At 46.1% G+C, this 16,874-nt stretch overlaps 1 protein-coding gene across 1 annotated transcript; it reads right to left on the minus strand.

The window, feature by feature from the left end:
* Positions 1–7,521: 7,521 nt before the first annotated feature.
* On the minus strand, positions 7,522–12,378 carry LOC142262559 (uncharacterized). Its single transcript, XM_075332178.1, has 5 exons — positions 12,355–12,378; positions 12,150–12,273; positions 11,953–12,066; positions 7,993–8,882; positions 7,522–7,584 (listed from the first exon to the last, which is right to left on the minus strand). Exons 1-5 carry the CDS (start codon positions 12,376–12,378, stop codon positions 7,522–7,524), a joined length of 1,215 nt encoding a protein of 404 aa, XP_075188293.1.
* Between the last annotated feature and the right edge of the window lie 4,496 nt (positions 12,379–16,874).

Consider the following 16,874-nt stretch of genomic DNA (forward strand, 5'->3'; position numbering starts at 1 on the left):
AATGGGGATCAACAGTAAAGTAGAAAAACAAAGAGAAAAAAACTAAAGAAACCCAATGGAAAAAGTATAAGGATAAATTCAAACTATGTAATTGTGTTGAAACTATGCACTTATCTTAATTTCAGCACTTTACTGCAATTCAGCACCTCGCTTGCAGTTGTGGTGTTTAGCTGCATTGGAAGAGTTTGAAGTCTTTTTCCTTTTTGTGTCTATTTTCCCTCTGTCTCATTTACCTATGTGTTGTAGTATTGCAATGGTGAGACTACTGCTCTCGCCGACCTTCTCACTAGCCAGGCTTAGCAAAGGCCTAGGCACATGATGATAACGGGGGGAAGCACCCGTATAACGACGTTAGGGAGCATAGGGTACAGACTCAGGTGAGTTGCAGGAGGTGTCCCCTCTCCCCATCATCAGGGCCTTCTTTTTTTACCATTCCCGTTGTTACCCTCGTGTTACGCTGCACGCTGAGTGTCTGTACGCTCTGGTGTGACATAGTGTTTTGGTTTTGACACCCACAGTCTTATCGGTTGAGCAGATTGAAGTCCTGGACAGGGGCTTAAATTTTGTTAGTGGCATTTTTTTTGCTGAGGATAGAAATGTTTCAGGTCAGAATTACTCTAGTAATACATTTACAACCTTTAATGAATTTGAAGGATTCTCCTTCTCTGAACAGAAGGCCATTGTAATGCTAAACTAAATGGATGAGGATTGTAATTTGGAAGAATTGGTCGGGCACCATGATGTAAAACCAAAGGTCTCAAACCCTCATTATCCAGTAACTTCTCGCGTACCATCATTACACATGTTCCAGAATATGATAGAAAAGGACCAGTTGGCTCTGCCCCGTTATGTCTCCTCCAATAAAAATAAAAATTAGATAATTTAAGAAAAAATCAATTTAATGCTGAAAATGAACAAGAAAATAACAACTATTTGGTTATACGTAAGTCAGACAAGGCGGGATGTATAGTGCTATTGGAGGCCTCTTTACATAAAAAATGAGAATATGACATTTTGGAAAATAATACCACTTACCGTACATTACAATCAATCCAACTGATGTCTGCTCTAAATCGTTATACAATATGTTGGATGGTGGTTGCTTCTCTTTAAGGGCTACTTTGCACGCTGCGACATCGCAAGCAGATGCTTGCGATGCCGAGCGCGATAGTCCCCGCCCCTGTCGCAGCGGCGATCTCTTGTGATTGCTGGCGTAGCGAATGTTATCGCTACGCCAGCTTCACATGCACTCACCTGCCATGCGACGTCGCTCTGGCCGGCAACCCGCCTCCTTACTAAGGGGGCGGGTCGTGCAGTGTCATAGCGACGTCACACGGCAGGCGGCCAATAGCAGCGGAGGGGCGGAGGTGAGCAGGATGTAAACATCCCACCCACCTCCTTCCTCTCATTGCAGCCGGGACGCAGGTAGGAGATGTTCCTCGCTCCTGTGGCTTCGCACACAGCGATGTGTGATGCCTTAGGAACGAGGAACAACATCGTACCGTCGCTGCACCAGCATATATGGAAATGTCGGACCATACACCGATGATACGATAATGACGCTTTTGCGCTCATTAATCGTATGAAAAAGGTTTTACACACTACGACATCGCCAGTGACGCCGGATGTGCGTCACTTTCGATTTGACCCCACCGACATCGCACCTGCGATGTCGTAGTGTGCAAAGCCCGCCTAAGATTCCTTTCTCAAAAGCTTTTATTATGAGGAGAGCATATTTTGTTTTAAATGTAGATAAAGGATCCATAACATAGGTCTGCAAAAAATGTTTTTTCAAGAGATGTTTTTTTTTTTCCACGTAATCCTTATATTTTTGGATGCACTGAATCCGAAAATAACCTTCGGTTTGACATCACTTTTTCTGACCATTTAGGTAACTATGTTAAATAAGGCAATACCTCAAAATAAATGAAAATAAGACTTACAAAATCAATTTCTTATTACAAATTTTTCATGTAAATATTTATTTTAGTTTCAACAGATTTTTATTGAGTCATTCAAATCATTGACAAATAAATCAAAGCATTATATGGTTACATTTCTTGATACAATTACATTATGCTATTTTCAAAATATCTCCCCCAAATGGGATCAGAAAATCAGGTATCAACTATTTCTTGTAAAAAAAAATGTATGCTACTATAGTTTTCAAGTTATTGAATCACCCATCGCTATTGCAAATAGGGCCGGTGATAATGGACACCCCTGTCTGGTACCCCGTCCAATGCGTATCGGTTGTGGGCTAGTGGTGGGGAGTTTTAGGTACGCCGCGGGGTTGTCATACAGAACATGTATAGTTCGGATGAAGTTCTCAGTGAACTCTAATCTAGCCAACACCCTATATACAGTGCCTACAAGTAGTATTCAACCCCCTGCAGATTTAGCAGGTTTACACATTCGGAATAACTTGGCATTGTGACATTTGGCTCAGCCTAGAAGTGTGAAATGCACTGCAGCAAAAAAGAATGTTATTTCTTTTTTTTTTTTTTTTTTTTTTATTAAGAAGTATTTCAGGCACAAAGAATAATGAGCTTCACGTGTTTGGATTAATTATCTATTTTTCCAGCCTTTTCTGACTAATTAAGACCCTCCCCAAACTTGTGAACAGCACTCAAACTTGGTCAACATGGGAAAGACAAAGGAGCATTCCAAGGCCATCAGAGACAAGATCGTGGAGGGTCACAAGGCTGGCAAGGGGTACAAAACCCTTTCCAAGGAGTTGGGCCTACCTGTCTCCACTGTTGGCAGCATCATCCGGAAGTGGAAGGCTTATGGAACTACTGTTAGCCTTCCACAGCCTGGACAGCCTTTGAAAGTTTCCACCCGTGCAGAGGCCAGGCTTGTCCGAAGAGTCAAGGCTAACCCAAGGACAACAAGGAAGGAGCTCCAGGAAGATCTCATGGCAGTGGGGACATTGGTTTCAGTCAATACCATAAGTAACGTACTCCACCGCAATGGTCTCCGTTCCAGACGAGCACGTAAGGTACCTTTACTTTCAAAGCGTCATGTCAAGGCTCGTCTACAGTTTGCTCATGATCACTTGGAGGACTCTGAGACAGACTGGTTCAAGGTTCTCTGGTCTGATGAGACCAAGATCGAGATCTTTGGTGCCAACCACACACGTGACGTTTGGAGACTGGATGGCACTGCATACGACCCCAAGAATACCATCCCTACAGTCAAGCATGGTGGTGGCAGCATCATGCTGTGGGGCTGTTTCTCAGCCAAGGGGCCTGGCCATCTGGTCCGCATCCATGGGAAGATGGATAGCACGGCCTACCTGGAGATTTTGGCCAAGAACCTCCGCTCCTCCATCAAGGATCTTAAGATGGGACGTCATTTCATCTTCCAACAAGACAACGACCCAAAGCACACAGCCAAGAAAACCAAGGCCTGGTTCAAGAGGGAAAAAATCAAGGTGTTGCAGTGGCCTAGTCAGTCTCCTGACCTTAACCCAATTGAAAACTTGTGGAAGGAGCTCAAGATTAAAGTCCACATGAGACACCCAAAGAACCTAGATAACTTGGAGAAGATCTGCATGGAGGAGTGGGCCAAGATAACTCCAGAGACCTGTGCCGGCCTGATCAGGTCTTATAAAAGACGATTATTAGCTGTAATTGCAAACAAGGGTTATTCCACAAATTATTAAACCTAGGGGTTGAATAATAATTGACCCACACTTTTATGTTGAAAATTTATTAAAATTTAACTGAGCAACATAACTTGTTGGTTTGTAAGATTTATGCATCTGTTAATAAATCCTGCTCTTGTTTGAAGTTTGCAGGCTCTAACTTATTTGCATCTTATCAAACCTGCTAAATCTGCAGGGGGTTGAATACTACTTGTAGGCACTGTAGGTATGGCCACATTACCGAGGTAAAGGTATTTTCTATATCAAGGGCGAGAAGGAGTATTGACGATTTGGACTTACTGGCATGTTGAATTATTTTGAGATTCTTACGGATGTTGTCTGGTGCCTGGCAAAACGGGATGAGTCCGACTTGGTCTGGAGGTATAAGTGCTTGTAGTCCTCGATTAATTCTACTAGCCAAAAGAGAGGTAAAGAGCTTCAGGTCAACATTCAAAAGTGATATAAGCCTGTAGTTTTTCACCTGCAGGGGGTCTTTTTTGGGGTTTTGGTAAAACAGTTATATGTGCTAAGAGAAATTCCAGGGGCATCGCTTTACCTTCAAGCATGTAATTACATATGTTTATAATATGGGGTTTCAAAATGTGAATGAATTTCTTATAATAAACTGCTGAGAGTCCATCCGGGCCGGGGGCTTTGTGAGGTTTTAACTTTTTAACCATTTCCTCGAACTCTTCATTAGTGACTCTAGCGTGTCTAAAGTGTTGCTGAGAAATTCGAGGTAAGGGTAGGAAGATTTATGGAGTTTAAAAAGCTATTGTGACGCCCTGGACTAGCCAGGTAGTCACAGACATAACACCACACACACCACCTTCCCTAGACAGTTACACCAGTCACCTTGTTGCCTCCCTCCAGGGGCTGATGTCCACACCAGGTGGGGTAGAGCCAGGCAGTTGGCCCCACCCACCAAGGAGTTCACAGGCCTGGAAGCGGGAAAAGGAGTCAGATTCATTTTGGAGGTGAAAGTGAGAGTAGTAAAACGTCTACGTGTGCCTGGGTAGCAGCCCAGGCACTGACAGCAAGGTCGGCAGATGGTGGTGGCCGTCTGCAGGAGTTAGCGGATCTCTGCGGAACCGTAGGACCGGGGTTGGGCGGTGGCCCACCGGTACCGAACCGGGGAGCGGAGTGAAGTTAAGCACACAGGCAGGGCTATCGGACCCCGACTAGGTTTGCAAAGTCTATCCGAAAGTGACCGGAACCCCAGGGGCTTCCTAACACCCAAGACCCGCTAGAAGGCAACAGTCCACACCGTGAGAATATACAGCCACCGCCACAGGCTAGAGATCCAAGGGCCAGAGCCTGCGGGCAAAAGGGCTCTTATGGTACCAATACGCCGGGGAGCGGACTACCATTGGGAAACCATCAGAGTCAACACATTCTACACAGGTGCAGGGAAAGACAGCCACCATCACCTGTCCGGGGAGAGCAAAGACACTGCAGCCGGCTGCGGGACCCGTCCATCCGGCCGTTTGGTTTACCAGAGACTTTGTGACTTTCTGAGTGAGTACAACAGTGCCATCCGGCACCGCGCCGCGCTGCCTCTGTAACCCTGCATCCCAGCTATCCAGCCATCCCGTATCATCACCCGGGCCCCGGGAACACCAACCCCTACCCACGGAGGGGACAACACCCTAGCTGCTCCCTACCATCGCTCCCGGGATCCCCGTCATCAGCAGCGGTGATGCCATCATCACCACGTCCCGTGGGTGGCGTCACGAACTATCTCCCCAAACAAACCATCCCTTTTCACTCACGGGTGAGGAGCGCTGCTCGAGTCCCCGGGTCCGGCCCACCGCTCGAGCCACCGAGCAGCAGCAGCAGAAGCCCCGGACCCGAGCGCGCCCCTCCGCCCGCGACACTATCTATCGCATTCGGGGTAGCAGGTGCTGGCTGGGTATATAAAGATTGATAAAAGTTATTAAATAACTGGTATACTCTATCAGGATTGGAGGTTTGGCCTCCCTGATTGTCGTTTAATGTGTATACTGAGTTAATCCTTTCCTAATCACAAAGTTTTCTTGCTAATACTTTATCTATTTTATTGGAAAGTTTGTAGTATGTCGCTTGCGTCCATCTTAGTGCTCGCTCCGTTTTGTTGTCAACAAAGTTTGTAGTTGAAATGTAATATCTGTTATGCGTTTGGTAAGATGGATAGTGGGATATGATTGGTTTGCTGCCTCTAACTCTAACAAGGTAATTTCCAGCTCTCTCTGAGCGGCAGTTCTGTGGGTTTTTTTGAGGCTATCTTGATAAAGGATCTCATGATATATATTTTGTGATGATAAGCACTATTTAAAGGGAAAGTCATCAAACACATTGTGCTACAAACTATTCTGTAAAAGTCACTCATTTTGTGCAACACACACCTTAGTTGTTCAAACATTTTGTGACTTTGGACATTTTTTATTCTGAAATGTAAGAGAAGTTTAGTGAAAGAGAGTGGTGCCGGAAGCGGTCAGACAGATTCACAGTAATTGTTGCCCTTTTAGAATATGTGATTTTGCCTATTGTACTTTTTTTTACTTTTACTAATTGTTAACCAATTGCTGTAATTTTTGTACTTTAAGACACATCGCCCCTCCCCCCAAAAAAAAATGTGTAGGAAGGGGGGTTGTCTCATAGTCCGAATGCTCCTGGCTGTGGCTGGAGGAGTGGTAGTGCAGGAGTGAGTTACAGGAGGCAGGAACCAGCGCTGGGGCTAACAGTGTGCCTGCTAATAACAAAAGTGAATATTCACTGCTCCTCACTCCCATAATCCCGTCTACCTCTAGACACTGAAGCGAAAATCGAGGGGTGTGTGGCATTATGGGCGTGGGGAGCAGTGACTATTACTTCTTTTTAATAATTCACTTGTCCCCAAGCCAATAATCCGAGGTGTAGGGAGCAGTGAATATTCCGGCAGCTGATATCTACATGTAACTGCAGGTGCATGGCAGTGATGTCAAGCGATGCGCCGCTTATACACTGAATTCACTTGCCAACATCAAAGACAACACCACACACTGGGGGAGCAGATGGATGGTGAGTATAAGCATTTTTTTTATTTCTGCAGTGTGATGAGGGATATTTATACCAGGATGGCGCCAGGGGCAGGTGCAACCTGCAGCCCAAGAGGTAAGGGGGCCCATTTTCACTTGTAAATACTAAGATTGGGATCATATATACGAGGATAAGGTACATATATTCTGAAATGGGCTTAGGATGGGGATCATATATATTAGGATGATTGCAATATATACCAAGATGAGAGGTATACATACCAGGATGAGGATCATGTATACCAGGGTGAGGGCCTTATATACCAGCATGGGGATCATATATACCAGGATGAGCCCAGGATGAAGGCCATATATACCAGGATGGGAGAAAGATGAGGAACAAATATACCAGGAAGAACGAAATATGCACCAAAATCAGAGACACATAACTGGAAGGGCCTCGGGAGGGGGGATAATAGTACAGAATTGGGGGATATTAGCCCCATAACAGTGTCAGCAGCAGATTCCCCACCCCCCATAACAGTGCATCATGACTACGTTTTTTGCTACAATTTTTTTCCTATTTTCCTCCTCTAAAACCTAAGTGCATCTTATAATCATAATAATACAGTAAGTTTGAAAAGAAAGAAAATGGTGCATTCCCTGACGAAGTCTTACTTGAGCAATTGACTTTTCAATAAAACCCTTTTACTCACAATACATCATGATGCCTTCTCCCATGTGACTCATCTGACAACAGGACCTGAGTAATGATAAAAACATTTGCCAAATTCCAAATGCAAGAATGGCTCCTCTACTGTGTGGGTTTTCTCATGGTCGACAAGAATTGATTTACCAATTAAACATTTCAAATATTCACAACATGAAAAAGGTTCCTTCTCTGTGTTGCCTCTTCAGATGTTTAACGAGATCTGATTTCTGAGAATAACATTTTCCACATTCAGAACATAAAAATGGTTTATCCCCTGTGTGAAGTTTTCCATGGTCAATAAGAGTTGATTTCCTAGTAAAACATTTACCACATTCCAGGCATGAAAATGGCTTCTCCCCTGTATGAGATCTTTGATGCTTAACAAGCTCTGATTTCCGAATAAAACATTTCCCACATTCTGAACATGAAAATGGCTTCTCCCCTGTGTGACATCTTTGATGTACAACAAGTTCTGATTTCCAGTTAAAACATTTCCCACACTTTGAACATGAAAATGGCTTCACCCCTGTGTGATTGTTCTGATGTCTAACAAGGTCTGATTTCTGAATAAAACATTTCCCACATTCTGAACATGAAAATGGCTTCACCCCTGTGTGATTTTTCTGATGTCTAACAAGGTATGATTTCTGAATAAAACATTTCCCACACTCTAAACATGAAAATGACTTCTCCCCTGTGTGAGATCTTTGATGAGCAACAAGTTCTGAATTCCAAATAAAACATTTCCCACACTCTGAACATGAAAATGGCTTATCCCCTGTGTGACATCTTTGATGTCTAACCAGAGCTGATTTCCGAATAAAACATTTCCCACATTCTGAACATGAAAATGGCTTCTCCCCTGTGTGAGATCTTTGATGCTGAAAAAGTTGTGCTTTCTGACTAAACCATTTCCCACATTCTGAACATGAAAATGGCTTCTTCCCTGTGTGAGATCTTTGATGCTGAAAACGGTGTGATTTCTGACTAAAACATTTCCCACACTCTGAACATGAAAATGGCTTCTCCCCTGTGTGATATCTTTGATGGTCAACAAGTTCTGAATTCCAAATAAAACATTTCCCACACTCTGAACATGAAAATGGCTTATCCCCTGTGTGAGATCTTTGATGTCTAACCAGAGCTGATTTCCGAATAAAACTTTTCCCACATTCTGAACATGAAAATGGCTTCTCCCCTGTGTGAGATCTTTGGTGCTGAACAAGTTGTGATTTCTGAATAAAACATTTCCCACACTCTGGACATGAAAATGGTTTCTCCCTTGTAGGAGCAGTTTCATATTCCACATCCCTACTGTAACTTTTATTTTGCTGACAATTCTGTAATGAATCAGAATTTTGGACTTGTTTGAAAAGATTAGATGATAGAACTTTCCGAGGAAGGACTGGAGGTATATCTGGGACAACAGCATGCTCTTCATATGTATCATGTGTGACACTTTGATTGTCTGTTTCAAATTCTGAAGATAATAGATTTCCATACGAACTCAAAATACAGTAATCTCCTAAAAATAAATACAATGTTATTAGTTTTTAATATCTTCAAAGCAAATTTATTTTTTTAAACCACAACATCAGAAATTAAATGAGGAAAAAATGTATTCTGAATCTGTTGTCCAATTTTGACATCTTCAGGTCCCGTTACGCGCTACGATTTATCTGACGATATGTCGTCAGGGTCACGGTTTTCGTGACGTACTTCCGTCGTCGTTAGCGACGTCGTTGCGTGTGACACCTATGAGCGACTCCGAACGATCTTAAAAATAGCAAAAATAGTTGATCGTTGACACGTCGTTCAGTTTCAAACTATTGTTCGTCGTTTCAAACAACATCGTTAGTGTGTCCGTCATCAGCGACGCGGGCGTGTCGTTACGAGCAATGCTCCATGCCTCCTCCGCTCTGATTGGTAGTACCAACTGCGTTCTGATTTGGCAGGCATGGTTGATAAGGCGGACACAATTATACGCCTCTGTCATTGCCGAAATTGTTGGGAGGATTGCTGTGTGACGGTGTCCACACGACCGCAATAGTCAAACAATATATCGCTGAACGATGTAGCGTCGTTTGTGAGATGGGTACGTGTGACTGCTAAAAATCGACCTATGAGCGATATCGGCAAATCGTAGCAATGATCTGGGCGTGTCACATCGCTAACGAGATCGCTAGCGATATCGTTGTGTGTAAAGCGGCCTTAAGAGTTACATCTTCGTTAATGCGGATCTTCCATTTCTAGCACCAGTTCTCTGGAATGTGCTATAGTAAATAATCTGATTGATTGTCACAATGTGACTGCAGGATAATGAGGGAAAGGGGGCTCCTATACTGTCTCTCACACTAGGGGACCGTAACCTATTCCTAACCACTGAATTACCCCTGAAGATGGAGATGCCAGAGTCCCGTGCCTTACTAGTCTCCTGAAGAGATCTAATCTGTTATCCCCCCGGGAAAGGAATGGGCAGGAGTATGATGGAAACACAGATGAAGAAAGACGGGAAACACAGATTAAGACAGACAGGACACATTGCAAAGTCACAGAAATAAACAGTGAGAGACTAAGGAGAAAAGCAAGAGCTGGAAGGCAGCAACAAAAAGACAAGGCTTAACACCACAACAGCTTACAGCAATAGTACACAACAATAACCCGTACATCTCGATCACAACACCTCACCAGACAAGTATAGGTAACCTATAGTTGGCATTAATGAGATAGTCCAGCCAGCATATACAGAAGGGAAGCGAATGATACTTTACCCTTTACAGCATGTGATCAAAGACATTAACAAGCAGCTCAGCAGAGAATAACTCTTACTAGCCTGCCCAAGCCTGTGGTTTGACACCTGCATCTCCCTTCACTGCTCACAGACATCAGAGAAGTTAGGAGGCAGAGTGTAGTTTCCACAGATCCTGATGCCGCCATGACAGTTGTCATACCCTGCAAACATCTCCTTGTTACATTGATCCACAACATAGACAATTTCAAAGAGGGTTTTTTCGAAGACGAAAATAAAATAGTTACAGATGCCAGGTATACAGTGTGTCCACCCATATCCTGTTCACCGCAATTAACTTAAGAACGGCGGCAGCTATAGGCATAGAAGTGGTGTCTAGGTATGCCCTACAACTTTGTAATTCACTTTTTTTCTCTATCTCGTTCTAATTTCATAATAAAAATGCTAACTCCGTTGTTTTCAACCAGGTGGCACTATAGTTGGTTTCATTGCGTAGTGCATGGCTAGTTTACTATACCCAGAAAACACTTTTATGCCTAAAGCTGCCGCCGTTCTCAAGTTAATGGCGGTGGACAGGATATGGGTGGACACACTGTATAATGGGGTTTTCCGGGACTGTAACGTTGATGGCCCATCCTTAGGCTTTGTAACCAATCCGGTAGCAGGTTCTTGCGGTCTATGCAGATAAACATTAGAGCTCCAACTCATCAAGACTGGCGATGGACACTGAAAAATTACATCATGAATTGGAGTGAGATTTCTGGCATAGGGAACACTGCATTTTGTTATGAATTAGAGAAGCGGTGGCATCACACCCTTCTTCTGGCCAAGCTCTGCCCATTTTGACAAAGCTGGTTAAAATTGGCGTGAAACCTCCAAAAGTTGCACAATTTCTTTTAAAACTCTGTGCTGCACACATTTTTTTGAGAAATTTCAAAGTGGTTTATGCCATAATTGCTTTGATGAATCAGGTGTAAAATCTCCTTCTGTAGGTGTCTCCATTCCTTCCAGGGTAGTTTGTCAGTAATTCACACTCTCTAAAGCAATAATTTAATTACATCTTTTTTGGTAGTTGTAAACCTTTGCATTTCAGTGTGCGGCTGTAACTCTGCCTATTTTGGCAAAGCTGGTTAAAATTTGCATGAACACACACACACACACACACACACACACACACACCAGCCTATCGCCTCTTTATTTTTAGACTTCTGTAATTAAGAGACCTTATATCACATGATGTGATGTTAAAAAGGTCCTGAAGCAGTCCTATAATTGGTATATAAACACTGGGGGACCTAGTAGAATGGGGGTTCTGTGAAATAGTCCAGTTTGCTCTCCCTTTCCATTAATACCAGTCCTGCATGCCAGCCTTTCTTCTGTTCAATTTAGACTCCTGCAATGATGAGACCTTTGGTTACATCATGTCACATTACTTTGAAGTCATCAAAGGTCCTTAAACAATCAACCTTAGAATACAACTGATGGGATCCCTAAGAGAGTTGGGTTCCTGAGAAATTGCGCAGTTTAACTCCTCCTAACGCTGGCCCTGACTGTAACTAGGGCTTAATTTTGGAGTAGGGCTTATATTTCATTCTCCAAAAATCCCATAAAATCATGCTAGGGCTTATTTTTGGTGTAGGTCGTATTTTTGGGGAAACAGAGTATTCACGAACCCTCTGCAGGTCTTTGAGTTGCCTTCATAACAACATAGAGAAGGCACTAGAAACAAACAGCAGAAGAAGCAGAAGAAGAAAAGAAAATACAGCTAAAAAAACCCCCAGAGCAGAAAGTCTAAAAATGTAAACACAAAATTAGTGCAGAAAGTGCATGAGTAGATATCTCTTACTGGATAGATCTGGAGGAAACACATCCTGAGGAACATCGGGATCTTCTTGTTTACAGTCCTGTGGGAGAAGAGGACGGGGACATCTCTCTGGTGTTGTCTTCTTACTGGATAGAACTAGAGGAGACACATACAGGGACTGAATTCATTCCTTACATACAGATAATTATAGGCCGTGTGTATTTTGTTCTGTCTATTACCTGGTGATGTGAGGGGCTGGCGACTCTCCATCATGACGTCCTTGTACAGATCTTTGTGTCCTTCTAAATACTCCCACTCCTCCATGGAGAAATAGACGGTGACGTCCTGACACCTTATAGGAACCTGACACATACAATGATACCGTCACCCCCGATCCCTTCATAGCGTTACTGTATAATGTCCCAGCATTCCCAGCAGTGTCACCTCTCCAGTCAGCAGTTCAATCATCTTGTAAGTGAGTTCTAGGATCTTCTGGTCATTGATGTCCTCATGTATCAGGGGGTGAGGTGGAGGCCCCGTGATTGGGCTCAGGGGTCTTCCCCATCCCTCAGACACAGGGTTCTGACAGCGCTCACTAGAGGTCTTCTTCACTACTGTGTAATCCTGGTTATGGAGAGACACAGTAATAAATCTCACTACAGACATTTCCAGAGTCCTCACCTCTCCAGTTCTGTCCATCTGTTATTCCCATAGATAAGAATGATGTAATGTGACGACATCAGAATCTCTCACCTCTCCAGTAAGCCGGAAGACGATCTCTAGGGTGAGGTGTAATATCCTCTCCGCCATCTTGTCCCTGTCCATATCCATCCTTCACGGGGCAATCAGGAGAATTCTGTTATATAGAAGATCTCCACTGAGAGGATTTGATATTATAAGGACCTGAATGGGAATGAGATGAGCAAATGATATGGAAAATTAATTCAGATACAGGAGGTGAGATATCATCATAGCCATATAAATACAATGAAAAGTGATCAATTATTCATATTGTACCTAGAATGGGATCAATGAAAATGTTGGCTCATCAAGAAAAAAAACAATTCCTCACTCAACTCCATTGATGCAAAAATACCACTAGAGATGAGTGAAACTGAATTTTGGCTATCAGTACAAACTCCGACTTTTCCAAGAAAACTAAGTTCGAGTTCAGAGTTCGGGGGCTTTATGAATGTTAACCACTCTCGGAGTATCGCGGTACTCGGGTACGCTCGGTGCTCAACCCAGTGTGAGTCACCTGCAGGGTTTGATCGGCTTGCACTGGGGGTAACAACAGAATGATCGGATGTAGTGTGCACAAGCAAAAAAAAAAATGGAAAAAACCCACCCTCCCCCAGAAGTGATCTGTTTATGGCTGCATGTGGGTGGAGACGTGACCTGCCCAATTAACCCTAGAAAGCATATGTGACGCTCTGGCCTATCAGGTCGTCACAGGGTGTTGTGCAATCTGCCCCTCTCCACAGTATCCACACCTCCTTCGTTATGGATCTTGGTCCTTTGGAGTTGCTAACAGCTTAGCCAATCAAAATCCTAGAAACACGTTATACCGTACCCACCAGACACACCATTGGGGGGCCTGAAGGGAATAGGGCCGCCCAGATAGGGTGTTGGTGAGGAGAAAGTGAGAAAGTGACACTTAGAAGAAAGTGTGAAACGGGAGTGGAAGGAGAAGGAGGTGGAGGTGACTCTCTGAGAGGGAGAGGTCACCGGCCTGGAGCAGGTCTCCTGAAGTTACTAGGTGGCAGACGTTGGTCTGGGCCTGGTAGGAGCTGGAACCCCGGTCACAGGGGAACATGTCAAGGGGCACGGACTGCCGAGGAGGGCACCCGGCGGCCTTGAGCCATCACTGGGCAGGGGCCAGGGCATGACGAGGTATGTGGACCCTAGGCCGGGAAGTAGCTTCACGCGTTCCGGTAATTTGCCAGACAGTGGTGAAGACTTCAAGATTCATCCCCAACCCACTCCAAAACCGGGGTACTAGCACACCGATGGGATAGGACTTTCCCAATACAGTCCAAAGAAATCCTACGCGTGAACCCTGAGAGCAAGCTCACTCCGTTAGCCATACGGGTGAGCGGGATCCGAAAAGTTTTATGCTTTAAGCCCGCTTTACACGCTACAATATATCTTACGATGTGTCGGCGGGGTCACGTCGTAAGTGACGCACATCCGGCATCGTAAGGTACATTGTAGTGTGTGACAGGTACGTGCGATTGCGATTGAACCTTAAAACGTTCATCGCATGCATGTCGTTCAATTCCTAAAAATTGAACGTCAGATTGTTCATCGTACCCGGGGTAGCACACGATGAACGATGAACAGATCTTACCTGCGTCCAGCTGCTCCCGGCCAGCAATGTGGAAGGAAGGAGGTGGGCGGGATATTTACGTACCGTTCATCTCCGCCCCTCCACTTCTATTGGCCGGCTGCCACGTGACGTCGATGTGACGCCGAACGTCCCTCCCACTCCAGGAAGTGGACGTTCGAAGTGTGATGGGGGTTAATCGTTTGTGCGGCACATTCAACAAATTGAATGTACCGCACATACGATGGGGGCGGTTAAGATCGCATACGATATCGTATGCGAAATCGTAACATGTAAAGCAGGCTTAACTGTCCAACTAGAGGAAATCAAGTGCCAAGGAAAGGCCACAGGCTTACAGCAACACCAAGGGCACGGACCCAAGCGTGCTCCCTCCAAGCTGCAGTGGTGCTCAGAATTCTGGTTTACAAGCTGTCTGTGTTATTATTCCTGGACTGAGTGAGTACACTGAAAGCCCCCTTTTCCTCTACTCAATGGCACCCCATTCACCAACAATCCAACGGGCCCCGGGGCACAAACCCCCTACCCACGGAGGGGTTAAACATCCTGCTGCTCCACCATCGCCACCGGGCTCCCCAACAGTAGCAGTGGTCTCCCCCATTACCACGCACCGTGGGTGGCATCACGAGCTTACACATCTCCCCTGTACATGTCTCCCCCTCTCTTCTTTAATTCAAGTGTCCGCGCGAACCCCCGGGTCCGGAGACCCCTTGAGCCACCGCGGCTCTGGATCCGAGCGGCTCGGCCGCTGGAACGGGGGCGGTACACTTTCGAAAAACCTGGCGTCACGAACAGGATACGAGCAGGACCCACTTACCTGGGTGACGTGCGCCTTAAAAGCCGAAAAATTCGAGTCAAGATTCTGTTTCCCGCCAATTCTGCCATTTTCTGTCATTTTTTCGCGCCAAAACGCCATCTTCCCCAAGAAAGCGTGCAAAGCCTAAGCCCCGCCCTTCGACTTCCCAGTGAGGTCGTAACCGGAAGTTCCCAAAGGGCCACGGTCAGCAAGGGAGTGCTGCGAAAAGACCAAGGTGGCGCGCGGAGATGTCGGTTCCAGACGATGGGAGTGTGGCGGTGCTGCCTCCGCCCGACCAGGGTAATGATGGCGCAGAGTACGCCGCTCCAGTCGCAAGAGGCAGCGGCACCGGGACCTGAAGCAGTTGTCCCCATAATGCCGATAACATTGCCGTATGTATGCCTGGCTCCCACAGTATGACGGCCGATCAGATGCGCTGCAAGGATTTAAGAGGAAAATCTGTAACGTTCTGGATATGTATGCCTTAAACGGGCGGCAGCGGGCCTCGGTGGTACTGGGACAGCTGACCGATGCTGCCGAGCTAGAAGTGGAGATGTGGACTGAAGCAGACCGGACATCAGTGACCGCCATTTTCAGGAGACTGGGAGCTGCATTTGAAACCCCCACAGAAGCGGAGCTGAGAATGAGGTTCTACAGCTGCAAGCAACGGCCCCAGGATAGTGTGACGCCCTGGACTAGCCAGGTAGTCACAGGTAGGCCCTTGCACAAACACCCGTGCCCTAAAAAGGTGTCATCAGCCACCCTTAAAACCCTAGTCACCTCCCTCAGGATTTGATGTTCACACCAGGGGGGCAGAGCCAGGTGGTTGGCCATGAGCACTGAGGAGTTCACAGCTCCGGAGGCAGGAAAAACAGTTAGATTAGTTTGAGGAGTGGAGGAGTGAAGTACAAGTGCAGAGGCAGACTGTGCCCAAGTCTGCCCCAGTCTAACGCCGGGTGTCTGGCTCGGAGCCCAGTCACCTCTGGCTAGGAGGCAGACGGTGGCCTCAGCCTGCAGGAGCCGGGAAGACAGCTCGGTGGAACCGTAAGGGACCGGGGACAGGATAGTGGCCCGCCGGTACCGAACCGGGGAACCGACTGGAAACTGGAGCACAAAGGGGGTACTCAGACCCTGAAACGCGGTCCCAAAACTACCGGACCCCGTTAACTGATTGAGGTCTGGACTTTAGGTCCTTTCCCACCCAAGTCCCGACTGAAGACAACAGCCCACCGACAAGGGATAAAAAGCCACCGCTCAGGCTAAGAGATCCAAAGGGCCAGCGTCTGCGGGCAAACAGGCTCTCCCGACACATAATGCCGGGGAGCAGGCTCCCGTTGCTGAAGCACGGGTTATCCACAACTACACAGAAGGTGCAGGAGAAAGGCGCAGACCACCAACCCGACTGGGGGACCAGACGCAGCCGAGTGCGGGGCGGTACACATCAACTCTTCTGGCGTCACGAACAGGATACTATCACCTACCTGGTGAAGTGCGCCTTGAAGTAGAAGTCAGCGGTGACCCGTTGAAAAATTTCGGAATCCACCATCTTGCCATCATCTTTTGGCGCAAAGATTCCCGCCAAAGCCTTCTTCCCCGTGAAAAGAGCGCGAGAGTTGAAGCCCCGCCGTGCCGAAAAGCGAAACTGCCCAGCAGAAACGGAGTGCCGCGAAAAGACCAAGGGGGGGGCGGGTGAAGATCCCGTGTCATGTGACCGAGAAGATAAAGGGCAGGGACTCCATGACTCTGCCACCTGTTTGGTTCCTGGACCCAGAACAAGCAGCATGTCCGCCCCGTCTAGCAAGCCCGCAACCCCGGAGCCCGCAC

The sequence above is a fragment of the Anomaloglossus baeobatrachus genome, unplaced genomic scaffold, assembly GCF_048569485.1.
Source record: "Anomaloglossus baeobatrachus isolate aAnoBae1 unplaced genomic scaffold, aAnoBae1.hap1 Scaffold_2476, whole genome shotgun sequence".
In the NCBI taxonomy this organism is placed as follows: Eukaryota; Metazoa; Chordata; class Amphibia; order Anura; family Aromobatidae; genus Anomaloglossus; species Anomaloglossus baeobatrachus.